The following is a 27,861-nucleotide window of genomic DNA, read 5'->3' on the forward strand; positions in this document are numbered from 1 at the left end:
TTTTATTCATGGTCCTTTTGGCCTAATTTGTACGTACAATTGGTCCCCCCGACTTAACTTCCGTTAATTTGTTGTTGTTAACCCGCTCATGTGCCTCCCACATGAGGGTATATTTGTCTTTTCACTTATAAGGGACTATTTTTTGCACCTGAAATAAATATATCCCTTTTTTTTAAAAAAAAATATCTATTTATTTATTTTAATAATTAAAAAATAAAAGAGGTCTATCTCTCTCTCTCTCTCAACCCCTATCTTCCTCTCATTCTTATATCACCAGCCACCACTGTCACACCCCAAAACCGGAACGACGGAAACGTTCTGGGGTGGATGACGTCATATCAAGTATCACAACATATGCAGTATAGTAATCAAAGTACAACAACCATTGCATTAATAGTAATAGTTTTACATAAGTTACATTTCATAGCAACATCAAAGTAATACAAGTAATAAAATAGGTGCAGTTTGGTACTAGGCTGTCTCCACAAAAGCTCCCGGAATGTACCTGTCTATCGCTGACCTGAGAATACAAGTTATTTTGAAAGCGAGTATCAGCATTTTTATAAATGCTGGTGAGTTCATAAGTATTTAGTGTCATTTGTGTAAGTGAGCATTTTTATTCAAGATAACTTTATGAAAAGTAGTAGTTTAGAATCTACGGTGTATTAGCGTCCTTTCCAGAAAATCCTATATTTTCTAAATAACATCAGTCTTCTACCAAGACTCGACAGAGTTATGTTTTAAAGAGTAATTTTCCCTTAAAAACTATCATTACCGAAATACGGTAGTTGACTTTAAAGAAAGTAGGAGAATATCACTAGTAAAAATACTAGGGGAAAATAACATATGCCTCAGCAGAAATACTGCTGACTAAGGCAAAAAAAATCATAGACTCCAGGAGAGTATCGAATGAATGATACGCCTGGCTCAGTCTAACAAAAGGAAACACAGACCCCAGGCGGTATCAAATGTACGATACGGCTAACAAGGTCTAAAACAAAGAAACACAGACCCCAGACAGTATCAAATGAACGATACAGCTAGCAAGGTCTAAAACAAGAGAATACAGACTCCAGACAGTGTCAAATGAACAACACAGCTAGCAAAGTCTAAAACAAGGAAATACAGTGATAAATCTTGTTACCTTAAGGCCATGAATTATAAGGTAAACATGGAGATACTCGTAACCATACTGATTGACAGTAGAGAACTTGACGCCCTGCAAGCGTCGGTATGAATGTGACATTTGTCACCCCTTGGCTTGGTAGGTCAGGGACTGTAGCTAGCAGTCAGGGTGTGAGAGTGTCAGTCCCGTATAAATCTATACACACAATGCCCGCTCTCCCTACAGGAGACTCTGGTTACCAACTCGACAACGGGGAGGTCCGTGTCTTGAAGATGCATCTCGGATTCTGAATTTTATTGTAAGTACTGGAATAATGATGCAGACTCACGAATGAACGGACTCCTTTGGAATTCTCGTACTAGAAAGAGTAAATAGAGGCTCCTAACTATTCCTATAATAGTTACTAGTGTCTCTGATCTATGAATGATGAATGGAAGGATGCCCTTGCTACCCAAGGGAAATGAACTGGTCGATGTAAACCTTTATGTCCATACATGTATACATGATATATAACTAATGCTTAAACGACCTTCGGACGGATATCCGATACCCACCAGACCACATCCCAACGAGGAAAAGGAAATAGGGCGAACTAGCCTTCCTAAGTCTTTTAAACATTATTTATATAACTATACAAGTACATGCATGCATTTAACGAAGTAGAAGCATAGAAGCATAGAAGAAAACTTTGGTAAAACCTTTGGAAAACCTTTTAAAAATAGGAATTTATGACTTGATATCGTTATGTAAAACAAGCTTTGAAAACCGTTAATAAACACGTTTTGAATATAATTTGATAAAACAATATAAGTAAAGAAAACCTTTATTTAAAACACTGTCGTAACTGGTTTTGAAGTAAAACATACGGCGCGGGAGACAATTTGAGAAAAGATTTAAACAAGTAAAAACGTTTTGGAAAACCATCAATAGTATTATACTTGGTAAAACAGCTGAAAGTGTGATAAATCCTTTTGCATGCGGGTTATTAATCACATATGATTGATATGATAACTAGCATGTTTTAACTTGTATCCCCCCCCCCCAATAAAAGCATGTAAAAACATTTAAAAGGTTAATTCAGGGGTATAAACTCACCTGACGTTGGCGTTTCGGATGAATGGACGGTATATGATGCTAAGTGTCAAGTGAGGACTTGACCACACACGCGAATCCTATTTAACATGTAATGATACATTTAAGTATCTAATTAGTCATTTAATAACTAATTAAGCAAGTAAGGATGTCTTACTACATAAAAACACTTTGCTACAAGTGCTAGAAGTACCAAGGGTTGCATAAAAGGTGTGTATGGACTCACATTGGAGTTTACTCTTCAAATGATGGCCCTTATGGGTGTTTACGGTTTCAAGACCACTTCCCCCATGAGTTTACGGCCGTAAACTCATGGTAGTGGTGTCATGGGATGTTTAAAGGTCTTATCTCACTCATAGAATCATGCTAGGGTCGAATCAAGGGCTATGGAAGTGATTGGGGCTTGAAATGGACATTTTATGGAGTTTACGGTCCTTGGACCACTCCCTTGGGAGTTTACGGCCGTAAACACATGATTTTACGGTCGTAAACTCATGTTAGTCCATTTCTCTTGTTGTTTGGTGGTTCTAGGCTATGTAGGCAAGGTTCTAGTCACTTATATGAGCATAGGAAGGTGTTAAAGGCACTTAAACACCTTGGAAAGGTGTTTACGGTCTATGAAGGTGTTATTGGGGAGTTTACTACCTTAAACACATGAGTTTAGGATAGTAAACTCATGTTAGTCCATGAATCATGTGTTTTGGTGCATCACATGAAGGATTACAAGGCTTTAGGCACTCATGGAAGTTTTTGGAGGTGTTTGAGAGGTAGTTTAACACCCAAAAAGGTGTTTATGGTCCTTGAAGATGGGTTTACGGTCCAAGAATGTTCTTAGACCGTAAACTCATGTTTACTCCCCATATGTTAAGATTTTGGTGTTCTAAGTCCTTTCATGTAAGCCCCTAAGTCATAACTAAGCTCCATAAGTGGTTTGGAAGGGTTTTTGGGCATCAAAACCCCATTTATGAGTGTTTACAGTCCAATAGTATTCTTGGACCGTAAACTCATGTTCTTGAGGGTTTTGGGTAATCTAAACACGAATTTGTAAGTTAAATGAGCTAAACAACAAGTTAGGGTAGATCACTTACTAGTTTGGGGCTTGAAAGAGGCGATTTTGGACCAAACCCGATTTGTAGAGAGAGAAAGTAGAGAGAGAGACTCCTAAGGTGTGAAAAGGGTTGGAATGAAACTCGCTCAACCCTTATATAGGGTGGAGTTTATGGCCTGGTTGGGGGTCCACCCGACACCAACCGCGAACGAAGTTTTTCACGACTACCGTTAAACACAACAAATTTTAAAATTAGACCGCCTTCTTTTCGGTTTGTTTGACGAATATTATTTAAAATATTCCAACGGGTTTAAATCCGGTCAAAAATATTTTTGGGATAAATTTGGCTAATTTTTGACGTACTTAATTTCGACGTTAAAGCTAACGGAATTTTTTGGGTTGTCACAACCACCACCGTGTTTCTCAAGAAATCACAAATTCACATAATAACAAAAGGGGTTTAAGGCAAATATGGATCGTAACAAATAAAAACTCTCATTGACATTTAACAAACACTTTGGGGGCATATTTAAGTGAACTAAAAATTGATAATCATAATCACTTATCCCGTGTGCCTTTCTTCTCATCTGTACAGATTCAAATCGCAGCCCCTTCTTCCTTATGTTCTCGAATTGCATATTGAAAAGGATTACGGTGATGTTCTGATGATGGACAACGAGACGGTGTAGAAGAAGAGAGAATGATTTCAATAGAGATGGTGGTCTTAACTCTCCACATAGAAGAGATGTATGCCCTGGTTCTTGATTTAAAAACGTTTGTGAGATAGATACAACCATACAGGCGGTGGTCAAATTAAGAGGTGGAGGAGAAGATGGATTGATGGGTCTATTAGTTTCGGTGAATCGGCCTTAAATCTCGACACATATATACCGAAATAAGAGTGGTGGTGATCGTTACCTGCTGTATTATCAAACTGGTGGTCGATGGGTGGCAAAAGGTGGTGTGAGGATGTCACAACTGGAAATTTTGTGTCATGTAATCTATACATTCAAGCTAATGTGAATCAAAAACTTAAGAACATGTGTGACACCTATGATTATGACATCAAAAACTTCAATCAAATACATCATACAAGTACTACAAATAGTCATCAAACAATTGGAGACCCTAGAAATCCTTGTTTAAGTCCATTTTGGACTAGGACCTCCTTATTGGACCCAAATGGACCAATAAGCTTCCAATTAGACTATCATGGGCTTAGAACCCTAATTGGGCTCTAATTGGACCCACATTAATTTATTTCAAAAATTTTGGGCCATATTGGGCCTAGAATGAAATGAATTAAAGCTTTGATCCATGAATACCCTAAACTAGTCCAACAAGAAAATGGAAAAATCATACTATATTCTTTTATGTTAAAACTCACCCAAACTAACTCTAATATTGGGCTTAGGAGCAAAAAGCCCAAATTTTCCTTTTTCCTTCCATGTTTTCGGCCCAAATCAAGCCCAAGAGAAAGGTTTGACTTTCTCATGCCACCTCATTATTAACCAAAAGATATCCATGCATGGGACTCATACTTCCAAGCACCTATCTCATCAAAGATCACTTCTCTTCTCTCCTCTCTCTCACTCTCGGCCATATTCAAACACACACACATTCACAAAAATCTCCCAACTCTCTCAAGAACACTCCTCCCTCTCCACTCAAAGATCTCGAAATTTAGGAAGCATTAAAGAGGAAATTTCCACAAATTCTTCATCTAAGGTAAGATTATGTTTGGATCTATGACTTAGATTCTTTTTGTCATCAAAATCTTTTCCTAATCCATGCCAAAATTGTGATCATGCACCTTAGAAGTCACCAAACTCGAGATCTACCAAGGAAAGGTGCTAAGGCCGAAAATCACTTCATTTTTCTTCCATCTTTTCTTCAAAAACCGAAAGCTTCAAACAAGGTGAGCTTCATACCCCCTATTTTCTGTTTTTATGAGTTTTGTGGGGGGGGGGGGGGAAATACAAGTGAAAGTGTAGATCTATATGTGTTTTGTATGCCTTGTATGATTTCCATGCTTATATGTGTGTTGTTGTGTGTTATAATGTTGGATCTAGCCATAAAACCCCTCAAAACCGAGATATACCTTGTGTTAAATGATATTAGCATCAAGTATATCTCTACATACAAAGTGTTCCAAGAAAAATAGCTAAATGGCTTAGTAACATTTTCTTTGGACTAAAAACTCAATTTTTGGACATAAAATGCTAAAAATATAAAGTTAAAGGGCCCAAACTGAAATATTTCGAAATCTGATGGGGTAGATGAGTCAAAACAGTTTTCATAATGTATTTTCTGAAAATATACTTGTTGGAGGATTAAAAACATAAATTTCAAGCTTAATGGGCTAAAAATGACATTTTCGGCCCAATAGGGCCAATTATGCGAAAGTTTCTGTTTTGGAGGGCCAAAACTGTGTTTTTCTGTAAAACAGTGGACTATTAGTGTTCCAAGTACTTTTCAAAGGTTTAATATGCTTTTTAAAATTATAAAGGACCAAAGTTGCAAAATTTTTCCATTTTGGGCCAAAATTGTCAAAGTTGCGAAAAAGAAGGGTTATAACCGAGAAAACTGCAATTTCCGGGGCTTAAACTGTTTTCAATGAAAAATATGCTGAAAAATATCAATTTCAATAAGTTTTGGTGTTAAAATGTCAAGAAAAATGATTTAAGGACCAAACCGGAAAATTATTTAATTAAAGGGTTGAAAAAGTAAATTTTACAAACAATGAGGGGCTGAAAACAGAAAACTTCCAAGGCTAATTCAATACATGCAATTTGATCAAACAATGGCACCGCGACTGTCGACGAAATACAATACACAACAATACCAAAAGTCGTTGTTAAACGAATTGGTTCGGTCTCGAACCAATAAAAATCCGAAACTACTAACACGACGACACTACGATTCATACAAGTAACGTTTGGGAATTCATTATACATGCGAGTGTGCACAGACGTCTACGCACCATCTTTGGGCCCCAAAAGTGTAAAATCTTATTTGTTGGGCCTAGCTAGCCCAATGACCTGATCTTAAGGCCCGAAGACCTCTATCTTACGAAGTGTTGGGTTTTACCGATCTAACACAACGTAAAAGGACTTTCAATGGCTTGTATACTATTGGTCCTCAAGGGCCCTTTGGTATTGCTAGTAAAGTCGACATTTCATGCGAGGCGGGTCTGGGACCCCTCGTACATTTTTTATCCCCAACCGGTTAATGGAGTCATCGAGGCCTTCGTGTCCTCTTTCTCTTCGGATGTGGGACTACACGTAGTCAGGGCGGTTGGATAACGTGATTAGTACGGACGACGCCTACGGGATCGTTAGTATAGCTATAAACTGGTCGTTTGTGTAATGCGTGTTTGTAGCATGCTCAAAAATAATCCAACGTCGCCTGGGACTGACACTACACGCTATGCAATGGTTTCAATGTAATTTCATGGAATTCAAAGAATTAGGAAGACATCGAGTTTTCCTAAGGTTTTTCAATACATACGGATTCGAAATGCATACAACTTTAATGAACAATTTTTACAAGTATAGAAACAAACAAGCATACCTATGGATCTTCACAAACGTTTTCAAAAGCTTTTCTTTTCAGAAAATATCGGATTTTCTGGTGGTTTTCAAACGATACGAAACATAGTCTTTTTTTCAAATACCGCTTATGAACTCACCAACATTTCACATGTTGACGTTTTTCAAAATACTTGTATTCTCAGGGAACCAGTGACTCAAAGGAAATCGTACTCAGTGATGGCTTGCAGTTTACTTATTAACGAACCGAACAATTTATTTTGGGAATGTAATGTTTAAACAATGTACTTCATGTAAACTTTGCTGGTTGTACTATATTAATGCATAGTGACGAATGTTGTTACGTTTCATATATATTCAATGTTATGGTATTCAATTAAGTCACGACAGCTCCCGAACGTTTCCGCCGCCTGGTTCGGGGGTGTGACAGAGGAAATGCTACACAGATGAAGATTATAGCAGCAGTGGCAGAGTTGCAGTGGTGGCTTTGTTGCCTCGTCTTTCTTTTCGTCTGACGGTGATCAGCGAAAGAAGGAGATTGTAGGTGGTGGTGATCGGAGTCCTCACGGTGGCAGCGTGCAATGGCAGTTCTACTTCCTTTCTCGTTTCTTTTCTGCCGACGTGAACTCAAAGGGAGGGGCAGTGAACGGTGACAGGTAGTCGAAGGGAGCTGGTCTGATGGAGCCACGCAAGTAGTAATAGAAGCACATGTGAGGGTGTTTGGCTAGCTCCGATCATCAACAAAGAGTGAGGAACACGATGGTGGTGGTTGGTGATATGAGAGAGAGAGAGGGAGAGAGAGAGAGAGAGAGAGAGAGAGAGAGAGAGAGACCTCTTTTATTTTTTAATTATTTAAATAAATAAATAAGTATTATTTTTTTAAAAAAAAAGGGATGTATTTATTTTATGTGCAAAAATGGTCCTTATAAGTGAAAAGACAAATATACCCTCATGTGGGAGGCACATGAGGGGGTTAACAGCAACAATTTAACGAAAGTTAAGTTGGGGGACCAATTTTACTTACAAACTAAGCCAAAAAGATCATGAATCCAAAAAAATTGAGGTTTGAACTGAAACCCAAAAAAATAATATCACAATGACCATTTTTACAATTTTGTGTAATGCAAAAGGAGGAAAGTATTATATTAACATGTGCATTCCAAAAGTCTTGATTAATCCTTTTTTTTTTTTGTATGGAATGAATCAATACACCTCTACATGGACTTTCTTAAGTCGATGGGCTTAAAGCCTAAAACCATTTTAAACCGTGACATGTGAATTATGGTGTAAAAGGTGACTATCATTTAATTCGTCCTATATTAATTTCTTCTACCAAATTTACTTTCCATTGATCAATTTAATATTCAATTAAACATTAACAACTTTTAAGTGAATGGGTAACAAAAGAAAATTAAAAAAATGTTTTCATAACAAAAATCAATGAAACATTAGATACATTTTAACATAAGTTGTTAGTTGTTACGTATCACTTAAAATGTGTTGTAGGAAATCAGTCATTATTTTTTAACATGACACGATCTAAATTAGGTCAAAAATTGATAGTAAGGAAAGGAAACATTGAAGAAAATGAGGTGCATAGCAAGCTTTGGTAAGGATAAAGGATAAATATTCCCAACAACCACACACACAGGAGATTATATGTGGTCCTTATCCTACCAAAAGCTTTACATACAATGTCTAGGCTCTATCACCTTGTTAACATCGCCTCTTTTTTTGGGTAGGGGTTCAAGGTCAATAAGATGATACTGCTCTATTTATTACTAATAGTAAATGAAATGAAGCACAAAAAAAATAAAATAAAAGGAATTAAAAAAATAATAATGTGTAGTAAAGCAACTTCAAGGGAATAAGGTCTTTTTTTAGATAGTGATAGTATGGTTAGGTGATAATTTGATTAGTAATGTAAATCGATAATAAGGTCAAGTGATGACTTTATACAAGTGGGCCATTGTTAAATGCTTTGTCCATACCCTGTAAAAAACAACTTCACGAAACAACACGACAACGTACAGCAAATGTAGGATTTCTGATGGAGTAATAAAATGGATCAAATCTTAGAGTTGAAGATTAGAGCATCATGTTCTCCTTCCATTAAAATATTCGAATCCAATCCCTAGAAAAATAGAAAATTATACTTCCCTTTTCTATCTTACTCTTAACTTTAACTATACTAAATTAACTATAATAAATTTTTGTTTATAATGTTTATCGTACCTACTTACACAATTTTCCTCAAAAAGAAAAATGCTAACTAGAAAAATATACATCTTTTATTAAGTTAGTCTACACTACAACAGAAACAACATTTCGTTCTTGTGTAAATAAATAAATCTTATATTGTATTTGGTACAACTAAACTAGCTTTTTTTAACTTGTTGCAATATAGAGTTTGGTAGAACCACAATAATATTTTATAAATTGGCAATTTAAAAAATTATTTGAAATAGCTTAGCAACAAGCTTATGACGTTTTTTCCATAAATTTTTTAAATACATCATTATAAATTTTTTTAATTATATATCTAAATGTGTTTGTCATTTTACATTTGTCATTTATGAGTTAGTTTTAATCGGTTATCAAATAAACTTTTCAACTAAAAGCTAAGTTTTAGGTTAATTTATCAAACATAGTCTTAATTTACTCTATACAACATTAGTTACCGCCAAAAAAATTATCATCTAGGGCATATATTAAATATAAGATTAGTATTTAAATAATTTTATGTTGTCACTTGTTGCACTTTTTATAACTGATATTGTTATTTTTCTAAATTGGAGATAATTTTATTGATGTTTAATGTTTAACACAAAATATTTGATAAAGGTGGACGGAATGGATGTGTTGTGGGGTAGACGGTGGGTAGTAACAGCGGTATCGCTTGGCAAAGACTTTGAACATTAAGTGGTACCGTATAAGAGTATGATGGTGGGTTACATAACCTGTTGCTCTCTCCCTCTAAAGTATCTCTACTCTCTCAATCTTTAGATAGTTATACATCATGAATAAAGACTTGTACCAAAATAGTTTGTATGTTTTTAATTAGTTTGTGAATAATTTTTGTATGTTTTTAATATTTTTGTTAATTATTTGTATGAATAAAGACTTGTACCGAAAAACCGAACTGGAACTAGTTAATGGTATTTAGTTCGATTCTCAGTTTTTAGTTTACGGCCTATTCAGTTTTCGATTTTTTGGTTCAAGAGTCCGGTTCGGGCCCGCTCCTGTTCCAAACAACTTTTTAGATAACATATTTCTTAAACCGAACCGAAAGTGGTTAGTGTTATTAAGTCTGGTTTTTGGTTCTTAGTTTTTTGCGTATTTAGTTTTTAGTTTTTTCAATTCCGAACCGGTTTGAATCCTTGTATTATACTTTATTTATAGAGTGTAAAAGTAGTAAATGTTCCATCCTAATTCTATTTTATAATCTATAAATAAAGAAAAATAGAAATGAATAGTTACACTTTAAATTGGAATGAACATCAAGTATGTTGCTATTTTTTGTAAAAAGAATAAATATGTTACTATTTATGGTAAATACATGCTCCTATTATGCTTTTCTGATATCTAATCGTACCCTCCTAATTTTTGTTCATGGTTACTTATTTCATTGTTCTCACAATTACAGGTTTTAGGTTACATATACTATTATATGTAAACTATTCCAGGTATTTTGTTATTTTTTGGAAAAGAACTAAAATTACATTGCTATTCTTTAAAAAAAAATCCTTACATAATCCACTCTTTGCAAGTTATGTTAGAAAGGTGGACAGGAAAGTTATTGGTGCTAACTCGACTTGTTCTTCATGTTCTCCACTTTGGTATTTTTGAGGTAGCGTTTTTAGGAGTCTTTGTGCCATCTAATTCTTTTTAAAAACTGTCATTTTATTTTACATTCACAAAACTAATCAAGTGTCATCTTGTTGGAAGTTACATACTAATTTTATCTTAAGTCATCACACGGTAACATTTCTGTAATGTCTGTTGACCGAAAAATGGCAGCTACATCCTTATAGTTAGCACAAAATTTGCAAAACTATGCCTTGTTTATATTTGTAAATATACAAGTCTATATAACATTATAAAATTGATTCAAATATGTGTTTCTCTGAAACTTAAGTTCAAAAGCATCACAGTGTGTTGTTACCTCCGACCCACATTTTGTATGTTTTGTGTGTTTATGTCACAAGGAAGCCAAAATTCATGTTTTCTATCACAGACACACATTTTTGGATATTTAGTCCACTGTTACATATAAATATTTTCAAACAATAAATTCTGCCACATACGTAGCATGGGTTCCTTTCTAGTAGGAATGTAAAATATATAATCTTCTACGTATTCTAACTTTACATTTTATTTTTATTTTTAGAGTCTATATAAAATTTAGAGTGAGATTGAAAATAGACAATTATAAACTCTTTTTTACACTTTATTTTACACTTTAAAAATAAAGTGTGGTTGAAAATGCTCTAAAGATTAATATAATTGTATCTAACGGTTTCCAATTTGTGACGATTCTTTATTAAAAGATACTTTAGACCGTTCTTTATTAAAAGATACTTTAGACCGTTCTCAATCGTAATATAAAAATATCACCAGTTTTGCAATTAGTGAATTATGTATTTTTAAATAGAAAAATAGAAAACATTGAATGATGTGTTTTGTTTAAACTAAACGTTAAATGTTTGTAGTGCAAAACAATGATTTTTTGTTTAAAACGGAACGTTTTGTCAAACATTAGAAACTTGAAGCTCTCAAACGTTTTGTGTCAAACACGTCTGGTGTAATTAAAAGAAATCCAAAAAAATTCCTACTTCAAATTTCTAAAAACATAAATCACCTAATATAAATTTATAAAAAAAAAATAGAAGCAAATCTTGAAATTTTTTTTTTTTAGAATCTCACGATTGATCATTGGCATAATTAATTGAAGTATTGTGATAGTATTTTAGTATGCAGTAATCTTTGATTTAATAAAGGTTGTGAGATTAAAGATGATAATTAAGTCCATGATAGACGTTGTAACGCACATGGGCCTCACATGGGTAGACGCATTTATTGAATAACAGGGATGGAAGGTATACACGTCAGTCAATCATAATAGGGCATCATCCACTTCATATGTTTCAATAATGTATATGGGACTGCCTCCATAAAAGCATCCATATAGCTGGAACCCCAAGTTTGGTGCTGTTTTTGGTCCCCCAAATAATACTCCTTAAATTCCACATATCCTAATTTCGAATATTTCCTCAGTAACCTAAAATACCACCTCAGTTATCACACCTTCGTTTTTAACACCCAAAACTATGGAGTATCGGGTTTTGAAGGATTCGAATTCGAACGTTACTCTGACATGGAGCAATACTATATTCTAGTATTATATAGAATGGCTATGGCTACCTACCTTGTTGTCTACTTAAAGTACATTTTTTAATCGATTTATTTGGGATTATAATTTATTTTTAACTTTTTTTTTATGGTGATAAAGAAAAAGGCTTCTTACCTTACCCTATCATTTATTGTTCTTCCACCTACGCCAGCTATGTACCTTATGCCATGACTACAAAGCACAACACATAATGCAACATCAACAAAAACAAAAACAACAGAAACAGAGGCATTGATTGAGTAATTTTACCTGAGAAAGATGTTCAAGTCGGGAAGATGGAAGGCCCAAAACAGCAAGATCAAAGTCATGTTCCAGTTGCAATTTCAAGCAACACAGGTAATGTATATACATATATGTTTTTAGTTTTTAGTATTTACTTACTGTAAAATGATTATGGTTTTGAGTTTTGAAAGTTTACCTTTGATTGTAGGTGCCAAAGGTGAAAGGAAAAGGGTTGATGATATCTTTGATTCCGGGGGATATTGGGAAGCCTACAGCGAAACTAGAGAAAGCACCGGTTGTTGAAGGGACTTGTACATGGGAAGATCCTATTTATGAGATGGTTAAATTGGTTAAACATCAAAAAACCGAAACATATAAAGAGAAAATTTATTTCTTCAATGTGCAAACGGTGGGTAAACAGTAACTACTATTAAAAAAAAAATTAAATTCCCATCATTTGATTTTCTGTCGTAATGTGTTTTTGGGTTATTACATACAGGGATCTTCGAAATCAGGTTTTATTGGAGAAGTTGGGGTTGATTTTGCTAATTTTGCCGAGGCAACTGAACCTTTACAACTTTCTCTCCCCTTAACAGCTTCAGACTCTGGTGCAATTTTACATGTAAGCTTTTATATATATATATATATATATATATATATATATATATATATATATATATATATATATATATATATATATATATATGGTGTTGATATTTTGTTTACTAATACTTGTGAAATGGCGAAATGGAACAGGTGTTCATCCAAAAGATGCAACGAACAGATGAACAGAGGTAATTAATTAATAATCAATTTTAAATTTCTTTAACATGAATCAATGTAATAATATTCATCGATTTTTGGGTGTAGTTTCAGGGAATCTGAAGAGAATGAGTCTCTGAAGTCTGAATCACTCAGATTGAAGAATCAATTAAGTGATAGCAGTGAAAACGGGAATATCCTTGATTTTGCTGAAGTAAGATTAATTACATTATATAATAAATATATGTTAGTTACTAAAGACAATATTCTGGATTTTTCTTATGGATTGTTTTTAATGTTAATCAGGATACAACTGTTTCAAGGAACTCAAAACCTGTGAATAAGAAGGTTGAAAAGCATCAAAAGCAAAGATCAAGCACAGATTGGTCAATGGGTTCACTTTCAGATAGAAGTATGGCTGATTTAATAAACAGCCCAGAGCACAACAACAGCAACAATAACAATCAAATTCAAAACAATGAGGATCAGAGACTTTATGCTGAAGCATCAAGAAATGCAGTTGAAGTTTTGAAAAGTAATGTTTCAAGGTTGGAAAGGCAAGTGGAAATGTCAGATTTGGAGTTGGAGTCTCTTCGTAAGCAAATACATAAAGAGAATAAACGAGGACAAGATCTGTTGAAGAAAGTAACTGAACTTCAGGAGGAGAAAGAAGCACTTGAGGAGGAAAAGAAAAAAGATATTGCTACAATGAAGGAGTTGTATGGTGAACTAGAGGTTGAAAAGAGGGAGAAAGAGGGGTTGAAGGTCCATGTTGACGATATTACCCTCGATTACAAGTTTTTATTACAAGAGAATGAAGATATGTCTTTGAAATTAGAGAATGTGGAGAATGAATACTCCAAGTCGTTAACCATGGTTAAACAGTATGAAATCCAGGTGAAGAGATTAGAGGAAAAGGTTATGAATCAAGCTTTGGAAATTTCTCAATCTTTTGATACGATTAGTGAATATGAAACGCATATTAAGGGATTAGAGAAAGAATTGGAGAAACAAGGGCGTGATTTTGAAGATGATGTGGAAGATTTGATGAAATCCAAATTAGAAGCAGATGAGGATTTGAGAAACGCAAGGTTAGAAAATCAAAGTTTGAAACAACAGATGAGAGAAATGCAAGAAGCAGTTGAGAACTCAAATGTAGAGCTTTCGTTGATGAAAAGTACACACAAGAAAGAAGTAGAGAAGCTTTGTGATCAAATGAATATGCAAGAAGAACAAATTAAGGAAATGTCTTTAGAGCTTGAAAAAGTTGGAGAAAGAGAAGTAATGGTGATGGAATTTGGGTCTTTAAAGATGGAAACAGAAAAACTACAGAAGGAATCGACAAATTGGACAAGTTTGATGAGTGAAAAGAATGTTATGATTAGAACTTTGCAATCAGAACTTAAAATGCTAAGAGGTGATTACAATGAGTTGCAAGAAAGATTATTGGGAATTGAGTCAGAGAAAGTCAACTTAAGGAAAGAGGTTTCTAAATTAGAGCATAACTTAAGGAAGAAGGAAGATCAGCCAAAACATCTGAAACTATTCCAGGTAAATATTGCAAATTAAATTCGTAACAATGATATAACATTTTTTTTCTTTTTTATTTTTATAATTATATACGTAATAATTTTATCTTTTATTTATAACAATGCTCAATATGGACTCTAGATTTTATCTTTAGATAAGCAGGTTTTCTAAAACATTTCACATACATGAAGATAAATTAGATAAATTGAATAAAAAAACTATTGAAGAGGTCAATGATTATGGATGTTCAAGAATAAATTACAAAAATGGTCCTTGTGCTTTCTGATTTTTACCATGTTCAATCCACAACTAAAACATTGTCCAGTTTTGGTCCTTATTTCAAGGTTTGGTCCTTGGGACTTCACATTTTGGTCCTTATTACAAGATTCCAAGGACCAAATTCGATATGAAAACTTGTAATAAGGACCAAAAGCGAAGAAGATTTCATTTTTGGACTACATGGTAGAAAATCAGAATGCTAAGGGACCATTTTTGTAATTTACTCAAAAATCTACTTGAATAGCACAATAAAAGGTCAATAACTCAAAAATCAGAAAGCTCAGGGGGGCATTGTTGTAATTTACTCAAAAATCTACTTGAATAGCACGATAAAAGGTCATTAACTCATCAGATGACTAATTTACAGGAAAGTAAAGTAGATTGTGATGTGAGCACTAGCAAGCAAGATGAGCAGAAGATCAACAAATTATTAAGTGAAATATCATCATTGGATGAAAAGAACAAACATATGGAAAGTGAACTGAAAGAGATGCAAGAAAAATATACAGAAATAAGTCTTAGATTTGCTGAGGTGGAAGGTGAAAGACAACAACTGGTAATGACTTTGAGAAATATTCGAAATGGTAAGAAGAAATAGGACTACAGTAGATAATAATAACTGTAACATATTGTGGGGTTTTACTTTTACCTCAACATTACAATCTTCTGTTCAGAGTTTGATGATCAGTCTTATCACTCCAAATTAGCTTGCTTTGGCCCTTGCTTCCATCTGTAGCAAAAGTTAGCTTCTGTAACAAAGTAAAAGAATTTCATGTAAGATTTATACACATTAGAAGTATGAATATTAGAATATTTAGAAGTACGAATAAAAATTACAAACCCTTTTTGCTCTCTTGTCAGTTGGTGTCCATGTTTGTGGCAATAAAGGTGATGATGACTTTACAGGTTTTGATGAATGTGATAATTGAATTGTTCCCTTTTGTTTGTGTTCCATGTTTTGCATGTTGCTTTTGCTGTTGCTGTTGCTTTTGTACCTATAAAAGTCAAGTATAGATGGACTTTTTCTCTTTCTAAACTTTGATGAATTCCCTGAGTGTCCAAAACAAGGAGCAGATGAAATTAATGGAAGAGATTGCTGACGCATCCTGCTCTTTTCCTTAATTCTGTTTAAAAAATCTATAGTCCATGGTGACCCTTTCTGTGGTTGAGCTGATGAAATAGCTTTTGATAATGGTGTCTCATCATTCTTACATTCTCCCTTCTCTTTACAAAAATTCATTGGAGAATTCACTATTGAGGACACTTTTAAATCTGTTTGTGAGTTCAGTGTAATCTCAGCAGCTGTAGGAAAACTAGGAAGACTCCACCAATCATTTTTTCTAGTTCCATAGTTGTCTGGAGCACTTCTTGTTGGAAAAGATACAGTGTGCCCAAAGGTGAAGTCCTCACCTGCCATGTCATCATCACTAATGTCAATAACTTGACCTTTATACCCTTCTTGCAGACCTTTAGATCTTTGTTTTTCACCAAAATACATCTCATCAAAGTCCATGTTGATTTTTGGAGTATCCCATGTAACATCATTAAACGAGTAATCCATGGGCATGTCAATGTACTTTCTTTTCTTTGACTCATGATCAATTTTAGGACAACAATGTCCAGAATCATGTCCAGAAGAAACTGAAGAACAGCAATCTGTCATTCCTGATTTAGAATCTTCTCTTTCTCCATATTTACACAAAGCAGTGAACAATATGATGCTTGATTCAGGAACAAGGTACTTTTTTACAGCACAAACCCTTTGCTGATGTGGCATTTCAAGAAAGTGAATGAGTGATCCGACTGATGAGAGTATTGCATGAGCTGACAGGGGATTAACTGAAGGGAATCTGGATAGAAATGATTCAGCTAATGTTTCTGATTCAGGCATTTTGGGATATAGACCTTTAGTTGACTTTGCAGCATGTGAAATACAGTTGATTATTATCTCATCAGTTGTATCATATGAATATGAACAAAAGAGTTGTAAGTCAATTCCTAGACTTGCTGCAGCTGCATATAATTCAGCTGATGATTCCATTATACCACCAAGGAAACCAACTTCTCCTTCAAATATCTGTAAAAAAAAATTATTTTTCAAATACGTCAATTTAAATTAATAAATGAATGTGATTTTGACTTTTGAGTTTGAGGTTGATATCATATGATACTTACCAGAATGCAGCCACTGAAAGCGAAACTAATTGATGTCAAAACATTTGCTGCAATATTTTCAACACATGAAGATAATTCACTATCTGAAGAAGATGTCTTTGTTCTAATGTTTTTGATGTCATACAACACTAAACAAACTGCAGCACTAAGTATAACATCAACTGGTAGATTTAAATCCCTTTCAACAACTTGTACTCCTTGTTTCTCCATTGCAAGGATTTTTTGGTATGTGCTTCTTCTTGAAATTATCATTTCTGTATCAACATTTTGGGTGTTCACAATTATAATGGCATCAGGTAACGAACACGTGTTTGTGTCGATTTTCTTTGATTCCATAGCTGAGGGCAATTCCGGTATTTTGGTGGAATCATGTGTCTTGAGTAGACTCTTAGATGAAACCACAGGAAGGGCATGATCCATTTCAGGTTTCTTATCTGTTGTTTCTTTCTGCTTTTTGACAAAAGTATCCTCTAAGGAGTTTAAGAAGAAGTCTAGATCATTAAACTCTGACATTGATTCAACAAACTGAGGATCCTTGTTCACCTTATTGTCAACTAAAGCTTCTCCAATTTCCATCTTCTTGTTTATATCATTTAACTTACTTGAAGCAATTCCATCATGAGGAACAGAATCCATTGAATTTCCACTCATTTGTATTTTAAGCACCTCAATGTTCTCTTTACATTTTTGCTCATCTGAACATTCATCAAATAAAACAAACTCCAAAATCGGGATCTGAATGTTACATGATTTCATGTCTGCATCCACACTGTAAGTGTCTATATCCTCAAACATCTTCAAAGAAGTGAATATATTATGACTGGAATTGGAAATATCCTCCTCTAATAAATGCCAATCCAAATATATATCATCTGAAGTAGAGGAAGGTTGCAGCTTCAACTTCAGAAATATTTCCTCAACCATTTCTTGTACTGAAAGTATCTTTTCATGATCAGAAAAAATAGGAACAGGTAGTGATTTGAAAGAATCGTCTCTCAGAGTAAGTTCATGTTCGACAATTAAGCCATTGAAAGTGATCAAGGTTGTGTCCCCAAACATCTGTTCACAATGTTCTTTTTCATTTATAACTTCAGTGTTAGAAAACACTTGAGAAAAATGGGAAGTATTTGTATCAAAGAATTTGAGTGGCTCAAATACAAGTGGGGTCAATGTCAAAGAGGAATATCCATGATCAATGGCATTTATGATGTACTCTGGATCAAACTTCACACATGATACCTCAAATTGATGACATGGAACTGGAGGGTGGTTTAAAAGATGTTCCAATATGTTGAATTCTGTAGAAAGAAAATGCTCATTGTCATCAAACGCCAATTCATCTTTTTGGATCCATTGTTGGGGTTCATTGCTTTCAAATATGATATGTTTGTCTTCAGATATATTGCTGTTAATTCCCAGACTTGTCTCGTCTATTTCCAAAAGAGGAAATGTATTACGAGTGGAAGATATTTGGCCCTCAATCAAACTGCCATTATCAAAGATATCAGACCTATGATCTTCCTGGAACTCTACATGATAATCTTCAATATGGAAGATTGATTTCTGTATATCCAGAAGTTTTTGCACCTCATGTGAAAAATCAAGCAGATCCTGTAAAAAAATGTATTTCCTTAAGAAAGTGGCTTTAAAGTTTCAACACGAAGAATATTATGGTAAGTTTTGTACCAGATTAACTTCTTCATCTGCAGTTTCAAAGAAAAATTGCATCTTCTCCTCATGCAAAACACAAGAATCTTTCTGCGGGTGACAGAGTACAGACTTATGCTGAGAATAAGATATATAGTTACATGTACATGACTAGTTCCATCCTTAAGTTGTAGGAACACAAGTTAATTGTGATTGGAGAAAGTTTCTTACCAAAGATAACTGAAGTTCTGGAGTTTCAAATTCAACTAATGTAGAGATGTTGTTAGAAGCACCATCTAAACAGCCATCAATTTTCTCCTGCAGAAGCATATAGTTATACAATGAGTGAAAAGGCTAGTCCAAATAAAATAATATGAAATGAATGATAAGATATTAAAATCTTTCAAAGCTATTGGGAATTTTGGTGTCTCCGGCTTTGCAAGCACAAATATCACTTGTTCATGTAGTTATTCCCATCACATAAAACTCAAAAAAAAATGTAAACTAAAGAAATACAACAACTGAAGTATTCAATGCAAAACTTAAACAATCATGAAGAACAAGATGTCCATGTCTGAAACTGAATCCAAATATGTTGTATTCCGATTCCAGAGTATGTAACCTATGCTCTATGGCATATCATAAAACCAAATGATATTTCTCATATTTCTCTTCCTATAATTAGTTTAGAAACTTTAAAATAAGAGACTCCTAGTTGTGATAGTATCAGATAATACATTTTAAACCTATTTGGTAATTTCAATCTTATAACATCCAGTGTAGCTGTGAATTGTAATAGTATCAGCTAATAAAACTTATAACACAAAGATACTGAAAGCCACTAGCTCTATGATTGGCAAACGTCTAAGTTTTTCTAATCAGAATTCACATTACTACTATTTAATTAGGAATTCCTAAATTCAAATAGTAGACTTGCAAAACGGAATCCTGCATGCAGTTATACCATAATCCATAGAAAATGACCTTGGTAATAACTAATTTAAAGTCAAAATCTGAATTCCTTCTTGCAGTTATACCAGATATCACAGCAAACGACCTTCGTAATAATTAATTTGAAATCAACATCACGAGTAGGTGTATTCCAGAATCCACAAAACAATTTCAGTCTGAATACCAAATGTTCCACTAATAGATGCAAGTTAACTTCAGCAGAAGTTAATATGGTGCTCATAGACGTATTGCGAGCAACGAACTAATAATGGATGATCAAACAAAGTGACTTAAAGCTACCCGGTCGTTACCTCTGATGTTACAGCCCTCGCGGTTTGCTGATCGATATCGGAATTGATGTATTGAGGAAGGACGTCGGAGAAGAACTTACTGAGAGATTCATTGACGGAAAATCTCTCGATTTCAGGAGAGGTGTTAAGAGAGGTGACTTGATCGAAACAGGAGAGATTGTCAAAGTTGAAAAGTTCGGGTGAAGGGAGCTGAGGAGGTGGAAATCGGAGGAAATCTAGGGTTTGTAAGGATTGAGAAGTGGCGGAGGAGTTGAAAAAGTCGGTAAGAAAGCGAGTTCTCATGCCGGAGAGTGAATCAGTTTGCGACTCAGAGATGTTTGCTTTGACAGGATGGAATAGAGGGTAGTTTAGTGGTTACACAGAGGTCGACTTAAGCAGTAACGTAATGTTTTCGTACCAATTTGGCGCCCATATCTGCAAAGGAATGGAGCAAGGAATTTTGATGCACACGAATTTAAATTAAAATTGTTTATTTATTTATTTATTTATTTTTATAATATTTGTTTTTTATTTAGGAATATTGTCAACAAGATCTTTAAATTTGCAACATTTTAAAGATTTATTTCGTTGGTTTGTTTTTTTTCCTAATTACCATATAATTTCCTAGGGAGGTAAACGAAATGAACATTCGGCAAACGGTACGTGAATTGTTCAGCCGGAAGTTTGTTTATGTACGCTTAATAAATGAACAAACATGAACACAAATTATCGTTTGTTTAGTTAAACGAACGAATATGAACAATGGTCTCGTTCATTCATTTATGTTCGTGAACATTCTTTTATGTTGTTCGTTTAAGTTCATTTATGCTTCTATCATGAACAATTGAACATAGTAACATATCATTTTCTTGTACTTGTTATACTCTGGTCATAAAGAAGATGATGTATTATTAGAGTTGTATTAAGGGGATGAGTATGAAGAAGAGTTCTCTAATGATTATTTCCACTTTAGAAGTTTGGACAAGAATATGGATGAATAAAATTAAGAATTTTTGGTCCAATATAATATTCACAAGCCCGTGGTTGATTGGAAAAAAAAATGAAATCTGAATTAGGAGAGAGATATGAGAGTCCCAAACAACTAAAATTTTGTTTTAAGAACTATATAATAGGAAATGGTTACTTTGCTAAAAGTGATTATAAGAGGTTATTAGTACTTTGTGGGAAAGAAAGTGACGAAAGTAAGTGAGTGTCTTTATAGGTTCCATACTTGGATTATAAATGAAACAACTTTCCAAATGAAATCTTTAAATGATAAGCTTAGATGTCCAAGAAATTTCGATATTTGTTCCTTAGTTGCTCCTTCGTGGATTTACAAAACACTATGTGTGGGAGATGATAAGAAATCCCACCATGGAAATAAAAGGAATGAAAGTCGACATTCTAAGGAAGTCATGTTGTGCAGTAAGTAGTACACGATGTTTAAAGGCAAGAGGTGAGGGATTTTTTCTAATACTGTAGAAAGGAAATTAACATACCATTATGTTATACCTTGGGATTATGCCCATGGAATTTTGAGGTCAAACCTAGATAGTACAATAAAAGATGAAGTGAAAAGTTGAAACCCCCCTCATATCGGCAAAAAGATTTATTGAAAAAGTCATTGTTGCGGAATTTGGTCTCAAAAGCCTGATTAAATAGTTTAAGTTCAAAATTTTATAGTTTCAAATATGATGATGATCAATCAAATATCATTACAAAAGCTAAAACGAACCAAAACAAATCATGACCTTCTAAATTTCCAAGTAGTCTTTAACCATAGATCCCATCCTCATTTTCGGGTACATGCCAAAATAATAATGTTAGGTTTGAGGAGCCTGGTGAGTAATACCAAAATTAGACCATGGAATGTAATCGGTTAGTGGAAACGAACCAACTCCCAAGTCTTAGTTCCCAAAACATTTATAAAATATGCTCAATAATTATTAATAAATGAATCAAAATTTTTTAGATAAAGTTTACTCAAATAATGCAAATGCAAATGTATATGCATCTAAACCCCAACCTAAGTTCACTATTCTCAGATAAGGCCCTCTCATTTGAGGGTCGAAATAGTCTATGGCTTCTTCCGGATTGAATCTACTTCATAAATCAATTCGTTGCCATTAACGTAACAAGTCATAATGGCCACAAAGGTCATACAAGAGGAAATAAACCTTTGCAAAATTTAAAGAATTGTGTGATCTTTACCATAATTCCCATAGAATGGAGTTGTAAATTTTGCCACTAAGCATATTGCTTATAACTCTAGGAAATTAATCTTTCAAACTTCAAGAAATTAATCCATTAGGCCTCGTAACTCTCAAAACAACCCATCCTATATGTGATGCACAATCACGATTCTTAAACAAAGTTTCAAATCAATATAGAATTTTCTAATTTAAACACATTTGAGATGTGATTCATGCAATGTACAATCATGCCATAAATGTCACATAGAAAATAAGAGTAGATATAGTATAAGTAATACTATCAAAACATTTTCTGATAGGGGATATGTACTCTATATATGTACTTAGGGGTCGTTTGATAATCGTTAACTGGATTATAGCTGACTGGGTTAGAACTTCTGACTGAGTTAACTTCCAACTGAAACTTGATGTTTGAATTTGCATTTGATTGAATGTACAAAATGACTATATTACCCTCAAACAACATTTTTTGCACTCAAACAAATACACATTTATGTTTTTATATAACTTATCAACATCTATCAAGTAAGGGCTACAAAATCCACTTCTAATACAACTCAATGCCTAGATTATCAACTGTTTTAACAGAGAACTCCTTGCATTCATTTCACGTGAGGAAAAGTTCATCAATTTACACCATTGTTGAGGCAAAGTTCATCAATTCACACCATTTTGACTCATGTCCATTTCAAATCAAGAAACATCCAGGTGGAAGTTGTTGAAAATAGCAACATCACAAATCAAAATTCACAACAATTTGAACCATACGAAAACAACAACAGCACAAATCGAAATTCACAACAACAACACAAATACAAATTCACAGCAACATCAACAGCCCTAATTGAAAAAATTCTCAGAAAAAAAATCATCAATAATTCGATTATAAGATAACAAATCGAAAAAAGAACACAAAAAAAACAACAACAAACTTGAACATCACAACAAAAATCCAACATCCCAGCAAAATTCGAGCACAAAAACTTGCAGAAAACGGGAACGAAAAGTCACCTGTAGGGAATGTAGGGAATATTGGTGGTCCCGGTTGAGTGGTCGAAGGAAGCTGACATCGTTTAGATCGGAGTGATAGCAGCAGGTTGTCGATGGTTTTTCTTCATATGGAAGCGTTTAATTGTAGGGCAAAATTAGAAGGTTGAGTATTTGTCAATTTTTGCCCGGTCCGGCAAATGAAAAGGGAGGACTGAATCAGCTCCAAAGTTTGGACCGAGTCCATGATCGTAAAGACCATATCAAACATGCTGATTAACTTTTTTTGGACCGAGTCCCCTATCAGACCCAATTAGAAGCTAAATCAAACAACCTCTTACTTTGATTGGTTGCTATGTTTTATTAATCTTGTAGGACAATCAACACCTTTTAAATACAAAATGACAAAATGATAAGAATTGAAAATGGTTAAAACGTTAAAATGACTATCATGGGCTTTTTACTCGGATTGAGTAACTTTTTGTTGTGAGACAACTTCGAGTATCATTGTTAGGCATGGAAATGCTCGTCCCCAAAGATTGCATTTTTCGCAAAGTAATACTAGATTAGTTGTTTTTTTGCTACTTCACGATCTCACCAACAAGAGTTATTGAATTACTAACATTGTTTGAACTTGCGGTATTCAGAATAAGAGCTTGTGCAATTCGAGATGCTAACAAAAGGTTAATATTATTTTGTTCATCATCGGATGAAGATGAAAAATAAGGATATGTTACATAATGCATTTTTTGGCGGGATGCTCATCGAACCAGAATACGAACCTATTGAGTTTGAGAGAGTGTAAATGGAATTAAAGAATATTTGAAAAAAAAATAACTGTCAAAAAGAAAAGATAATAGATTTCCAACGGTTTAAATAACCTGTCCATCTACACATTTGACGGTACCGTACAGACTCATGGTTGTTTAGTCGGCGGTACCACCGTGAACTCGCTGCAAAATATGCTCAAATCCGTCCACCCTAAGAAAACATGTCATATTTACGTATATGCTTGTTATCAAGTATCTGGTAGCAATAAAAATTATCAACAAATGCTATAATAACGTTTATGGAAAGGAAAAACGCCACGAAAGGAAATGAAAGGAAAGTCCTAGTCATTTTCTAGAGAACAAAAGCAAGTACCTTTCAAATAATACCAGTAATCGATTGGCTAGCAAAAAGGAGAATAAGAAGATGATGGGAGCAGCGAAAGAATCAAAATGCAGGAATGTGTCTTCAATAGTTACAGCTTGTATAGAGTGGAAAATTACAGGGACCGAAAATGTAACTCACTAAATTAAAAACTACATCGTTTATCATTTAAAGCGTTTCCTGCAAATAACCCTAATCGTCTACAGTCCTTCAGTTCACAACGGCTCAACCTCCGATTCACGCAGTCCACATCTCACCGTCGCCGGCCGCCACCATCCATCACCGTCTTCCGTCGCTTAAACCCACATCTCCACTCAGATTTCTCCGAGGGACATTTTGCCCTAATTTTATTTTCATCCTTACCTTTCACTTTTTATCCATTTCTTCAACTGGCACTGGGTACAAAGCTACAAATTCTACGACTACAAGCTACTGAATTGATCTGTATACATAAAAAAGGGTTCAACTTTTCTACTCCTACACTCAAACTATTATATCTGAATCACATTCGATTCAAATTGTTATATAGATATCGGCTAAGTTGGTCGTGGTCATTTTGACCCGATTACTAAAAGCCCAAGCTTGGTTCTTGGCATGCTCTCAATTGCTCAAATTGATCACAGATTTGTTCAGAGCATCTTTTGTTTTTGCGGTATTTCACGTTCCATATGTAGCACTAGTAATGGATTCATCGATGGGTTTCAACGAATAGAGAAATACTTAATTGATTATCGTAAAAGCTCGAACTGTGATACCGTATCAGATGAAAACCAAGAAGAAGAGTCAGTTGATTCCGTTGGCACAAGTGGCAGATATGAAGAAGAAGAAGAAGAACATCACCAACAAAATGTATTCAACAGATCAAGCTTTCTAAGAAACACAAAAAACGCAGCTGCCATGGCGCTCAAAGTTCTCCAACAAGATGGTCCTGGGTTCGATGCAAGATCAGCTTTAGATAATCTAGAAATACAAGTTTCAGGTTTACTCGTGAGAGAAGTTCTTATAGGAATCTTGAAGAACATCAATCAAGCAAACAGAGAACGATGTGTAAAACTTGGCTACAAATTCTTCATATGGTCAGGCCAAAAACAGGACTACAATCACACAGTAAACACCTACCATTTAATCATGCAAATCTTTGCAGAATCACAAGAATACAAAGCAATGTGGAGATTACTCGATGAAATGACAGAAAAAGGTTACCCTGTAACCTCACGAACTTTCAACATCTTTATATGCTCATGTGGCGAAGCGGGTATAGCCAAGAAAGTTGTAGAAAGATTCATAAAGTCAAATTCATTCAATTTTCGCCCTTTTAAGCATTCCTTCAATGCAATCTTACATTCCCTTCATGCTATAAAACACTATAATCTCATCGAATGGGTGTATCAACAAATGTTGGCAGATGGTCGTCAACCAGACACATTAACATATAACATCATAATGTATGCAAAATATAGATTGGGGAGATTAGATCAGTTTCATAGCTTATTTGATGAAATGGGAAGAAACGGATTCCCTCCAGATTTGCATACATTCAACATCTTACTTCACATTTATGGACGAGCAAACAAACCAGCTGAAGCTGTGGTTCATTTGTCGATGATGAAAGAAGCTGGAATTGAGCCAAATGTTCTTCATTTTACCAATTTGATAGATGCATTAAGTCGAGCTGGAAACATGGATGCATGTAAGTATTTTTTTGATTTAATGGTGGAACAAGGGTGTGAGCCTGATGTGGTGGCTTACACTGTGATGATCAATGCACATATTGCAGGGGGACAGTTTGAAAAAGCAGAAGAAATGTTTTCAGATATGTTTGATAATGGGAAGATTCCTAATGTTTATACTTATAATACAATGATACGTGGGCTTTGTATGGCTGGAAAATTTGAGTATGCGTGTTTGATGCTTAAGGAAATGGAATCCAGAGGGTGTAATCCGAATTTTCTTGTGTATAAAACTTTAGTGAGTTTTTTGAAGAATGCTGGAAAGGTTTTTGAAGCTAATGAGGTGATTAAAGGGATGGTGGAAAAAGGGCAATATGGTCATCTTCTTAAGAGGATTAAGAAATATAAGAGATGCTAAGGTGGTAACTGGTAAGCCATGTATTAGGGGGTGTAATTGTAATGTAATAACTTTTCCCATTTTGTTTTTGACTTTTTATACTTCATTATTGTTCTTACTTGATACATTAAAAGAAATGAAAATTGCCATTTTTTCAAAAAAATCTCAATCTGCCATTGCTGTTGAATGCGCGATCTTCTCTATTTGTCTGTTCATATGTTGTACAGATTCAGTAGCCCTTTTTTGTGTGGAATTTCTTTTCAATATGTTTGCACTTTTATATGCACATGAAGTGTTTGATGAAATGCCTGAATGCAATCTTTTTAATATTTGTCACATTTGATGGTTACTATGAAGCTTAATGTTGGTGAGTAGAAAATTGGAACACTAGATTATATGTCAGCTTACATCATCTTATTATATGTTAAATCAAGAACCTATTATGAGGTTTTTCTTTGCAATTAAATATATATCTTTTCCTTTTGGTAATGAATTGCAAAATTACCACTTTGCCCCTTCCATTTTTTTCCAAGACTGTTCAATTCCCAGTGGAGCATCAGTAGAAATTTGGTATGGCACCATCTAAAGGAGCTCTGTTCTGTGGTCTACATGGATGTGGAAAGACGCTTTTACCCAAGGCTATTATTTTAAATGAATGTCAAGCAAACGTACCCTTTAAAAGTTAATATGTTCTTATGATAAGGTTGAAGCATTAACCATGTAGTCACTTAATTTGTTGTTGAAAGATCATCTGTAATTTAAGGTTCAATTCGTTAATAAGGTATTTAAACGTGGTATCTTTTTTTAACTTAAAGTATAATGCTGTAATTACCTCTACTTTGATGGTGTAAAATATCAAAATATGTATCTCATAATAGCAACGTTGTGTTTTTGTTGTTCACCGGGATGTGAATGACCAAATTTCCATGCATGAGTGTGTGGACAATTAGTTAAAGGGTGTTATCACACCTCACGTTTCATGTCATCGTAAGGTGTTATAACACCAAGTCTTTCTCTAATAAATAAAGGTTTTTTTTGCCACTTGTAATTCTTACATTAATTTGGACACATGTCATTTTTTTGGTATTTTTGAATAAAATTTTTTCCATTTGTCATTTTCTCCTTTTTTATCTTTTCTTAATTAACAATCAAATTTACACACCAATTACTAATTGCCTTAATTAAAAATAGTTAATAAATTACAATATTAATGTTTCCTTTTAAATTCAAATTTTAAATTTCAAATCTAAAATTTCAAATTTAAATAAAATTTTGTTTAAACATTCATATATATTTTTTGTTTTACCAAACCTGTATAACATACGGGTCTCACAACTAGTGGAACAATATGTTATA

At 34.1% G+C, this 27,861-nt stretch overlaps 3 protein-coding genes across 7 annotated transcripts; 2 read left to right on the forward strand and 1 right to left on the reverse strand.

Moving 5' to 3' along the window:
* Nucleotides 1-365: 365 nt before the first annotated feature.
* Nucleotides 366-20,524, reverse strand: SHOC1 (shortage in chiasmata 1). Of its 3 annotated transcripts, none has more exons than XR_013692847.1 (9): nucleotides 20,108-20,524; nucleotides 19,077-19,163; nucleotides 18,885-18,956; nucleotides 17,199-18,809; nucleotides 15,865-17,100; nucleotides 15,673-15,772; nucleotides 12,649-12,778; nucleotides 12,350-12,401; nucleotides 366-520 (listed from the first exon to the last, which is right to left on the reverse strand). XR_013692847.1 is itself a non-coding variant. In XM_079022690.1 (6 exons), the coding sequence occupies exons 1-6, from the start codon at nucleotides 20,387-20,389 to the stop codon at nucleotides 15,680-15,682; spliced, it is 3,381 nt and encodes a 1,126-aa protein (XP_078878816.1). In that variant the 5' UTR covers nucleotides 20,390-20,523; the 3' UTR covers nucleotides 15,381-15,679. The 3 variants fall into 3 exon arrangements, 1 of the variants encoding a protein (XP_078878816.1); XR_013692846.1 differs by having other exon boundaries at nucleotides 12,345-12,401; XM_079022690.1 differs by lacking the exons at nucleotides 366-520; nucleotides 12,350-12,401; nucleotides 12,649-12,778 and having other exon boundaries at nucleotides 15,381-15,772; nucleotides 20,108-20,523.
* LOC145076893 (uncharacterized) lies at nucleotides 12,007-15,961 on the forward strand. Of its 2 annotated transcripts, XM_079022691.1 has the most exons (8): nucleotides 12,007-12,262; nucleotides 12,382-12,566; nucleotides 12,661-12,861; nucleotides 12,952-13,074; nucleotides 13,209-13,246; nucleotides 13,323-13,428; nucleotides 13,521-14,765; nucleotides 15,391-15,961. In XM_079022691.1, the coding sequence occupies exons 2-8, from the start codon at nucleotides 12,489-12,491 to the stop codon at nucleotides 15,619-15,621; spliced, it is 2,022 nt and encodes a 673-aa protein (XP_078878817.1). In that variant the 5' UTR covers nucleotides 12,007-12,262; nucleotides 12,382-12,488; the 3' UTR covers nucleotides 15,622-15,961. The 2 variants fall into 2 exon arrangements, with proteins under 2 accessions (XP_078878817.1, XP_078878818.1); XM_079022692.1 differs by lacking the exon at nucleotides 12,007-12,262 and having other exon boundaries at nucleotides 12,282-12,566.
* Nucleotides 20,525-24,559: 4,035 nt separating the features above from the next.
* LOC145074694 (uncharacterized) lies at nucleotides 24,560-26,678 on the forward strand. Of its 2 annotated transcripts, XM_079021023.1 has the most exons (2): nucleotides 24,560-26,128; nucleotides 26,216-26,678. In XM_079021023.1, exons 1-2 carry the CDS (start codon nucleotides 25,033-25,035, stop codon nucleotides 26,524-26,526), a joined length of 1,407 nt encoding a protein of 468 aa, XP_078877149.1. In that variant the 5' UTR covers nucleotides 24,560-25,032; the 3' UTR covers nucleotides 26,527-26,678. The 2 variants fall into 2 exon arrangements, with proteins under 2 accessions (XP_078877149.1, XP_078877148.1); XM_079021022.1 differs by having other exon boundaries at nucleotides 24,563-26,677.
* Nucleotides 26,679-27,861: the final 1,183 nt, after the last annotated feature.

Source organism: Lactuca serriola, chromosome 9 (genome assembly GCF_051521515.1).
Source record: "Lactuca serriola cultivar US96UC23 chromosome 9, Lser_US96UC23_V15, whole genome shotgun sequence".
Classification (NCBI taxonomy): Eukaryota; Viridiplantae; Streptophyta; class Magnoliopsida; order Asterales; family Asteraceae; genus Lactuca; species Lactuca serriola.

What these genes read in the sequence shown, in the direction of transcription:
- LOC145076893 (XM_079022691.1), top strand. Translation starts at nt 12,489, where the DNA reads ATGTTCAAGTCGGGAAGATGGAAGGCCCAAAACAGCAAGATCAAAGTC. An exon ending in ATATCCTTGATTTTGCTGAA is followed by an intron (nt 13,429 to 13,520) that starts GTAAGATTAATT and finishes AATGTTAATCAG; the next exon opens with GATACAACTGTTTCAAGGAA. An exon ending in AACATCTGAAACTATTCCAG is followed by an intron (nt 14,766 to 15,390) that starts GTAAATATTGCA and finishes ACTAATTTACAG; the next exon opens with GAAAGTAAAGTAGATTGTGA.
- SHOC1 (XM_079022690.1), bottom strand. Translation starts at nt 20,389, where the DNA reads ATGAGAACTCGCTTTCTTACCGACTTTTTCAACTCCTCCGCCACTTCT. An exon ending in CAGATGAAGAAGTTAATCTG is followed by an intron (nt 18,810 to 18,884) that starts GTACAAAACTTA and finishes ATTTTTTTACAG; the next exon opens with GATCTGCTTGATTTTTCACA. An exon ending in CTTTCAGTGGCTGCATTCTG is followed by an intron (nt 17,101 to 17,198) that starts GTAAGTATCATA and finishes TTTTTTTTACAG; the next exon opens with ATATTTGAAGGAGAAGTTGG.
- LOC145074694 (XM_079021022.1), top strand. Translation starts at nt 25,033, where the DNA reads ATGCTCTCAATTGCTCAAATTGATCACAGATTTGTTCAGAGCATCTTT.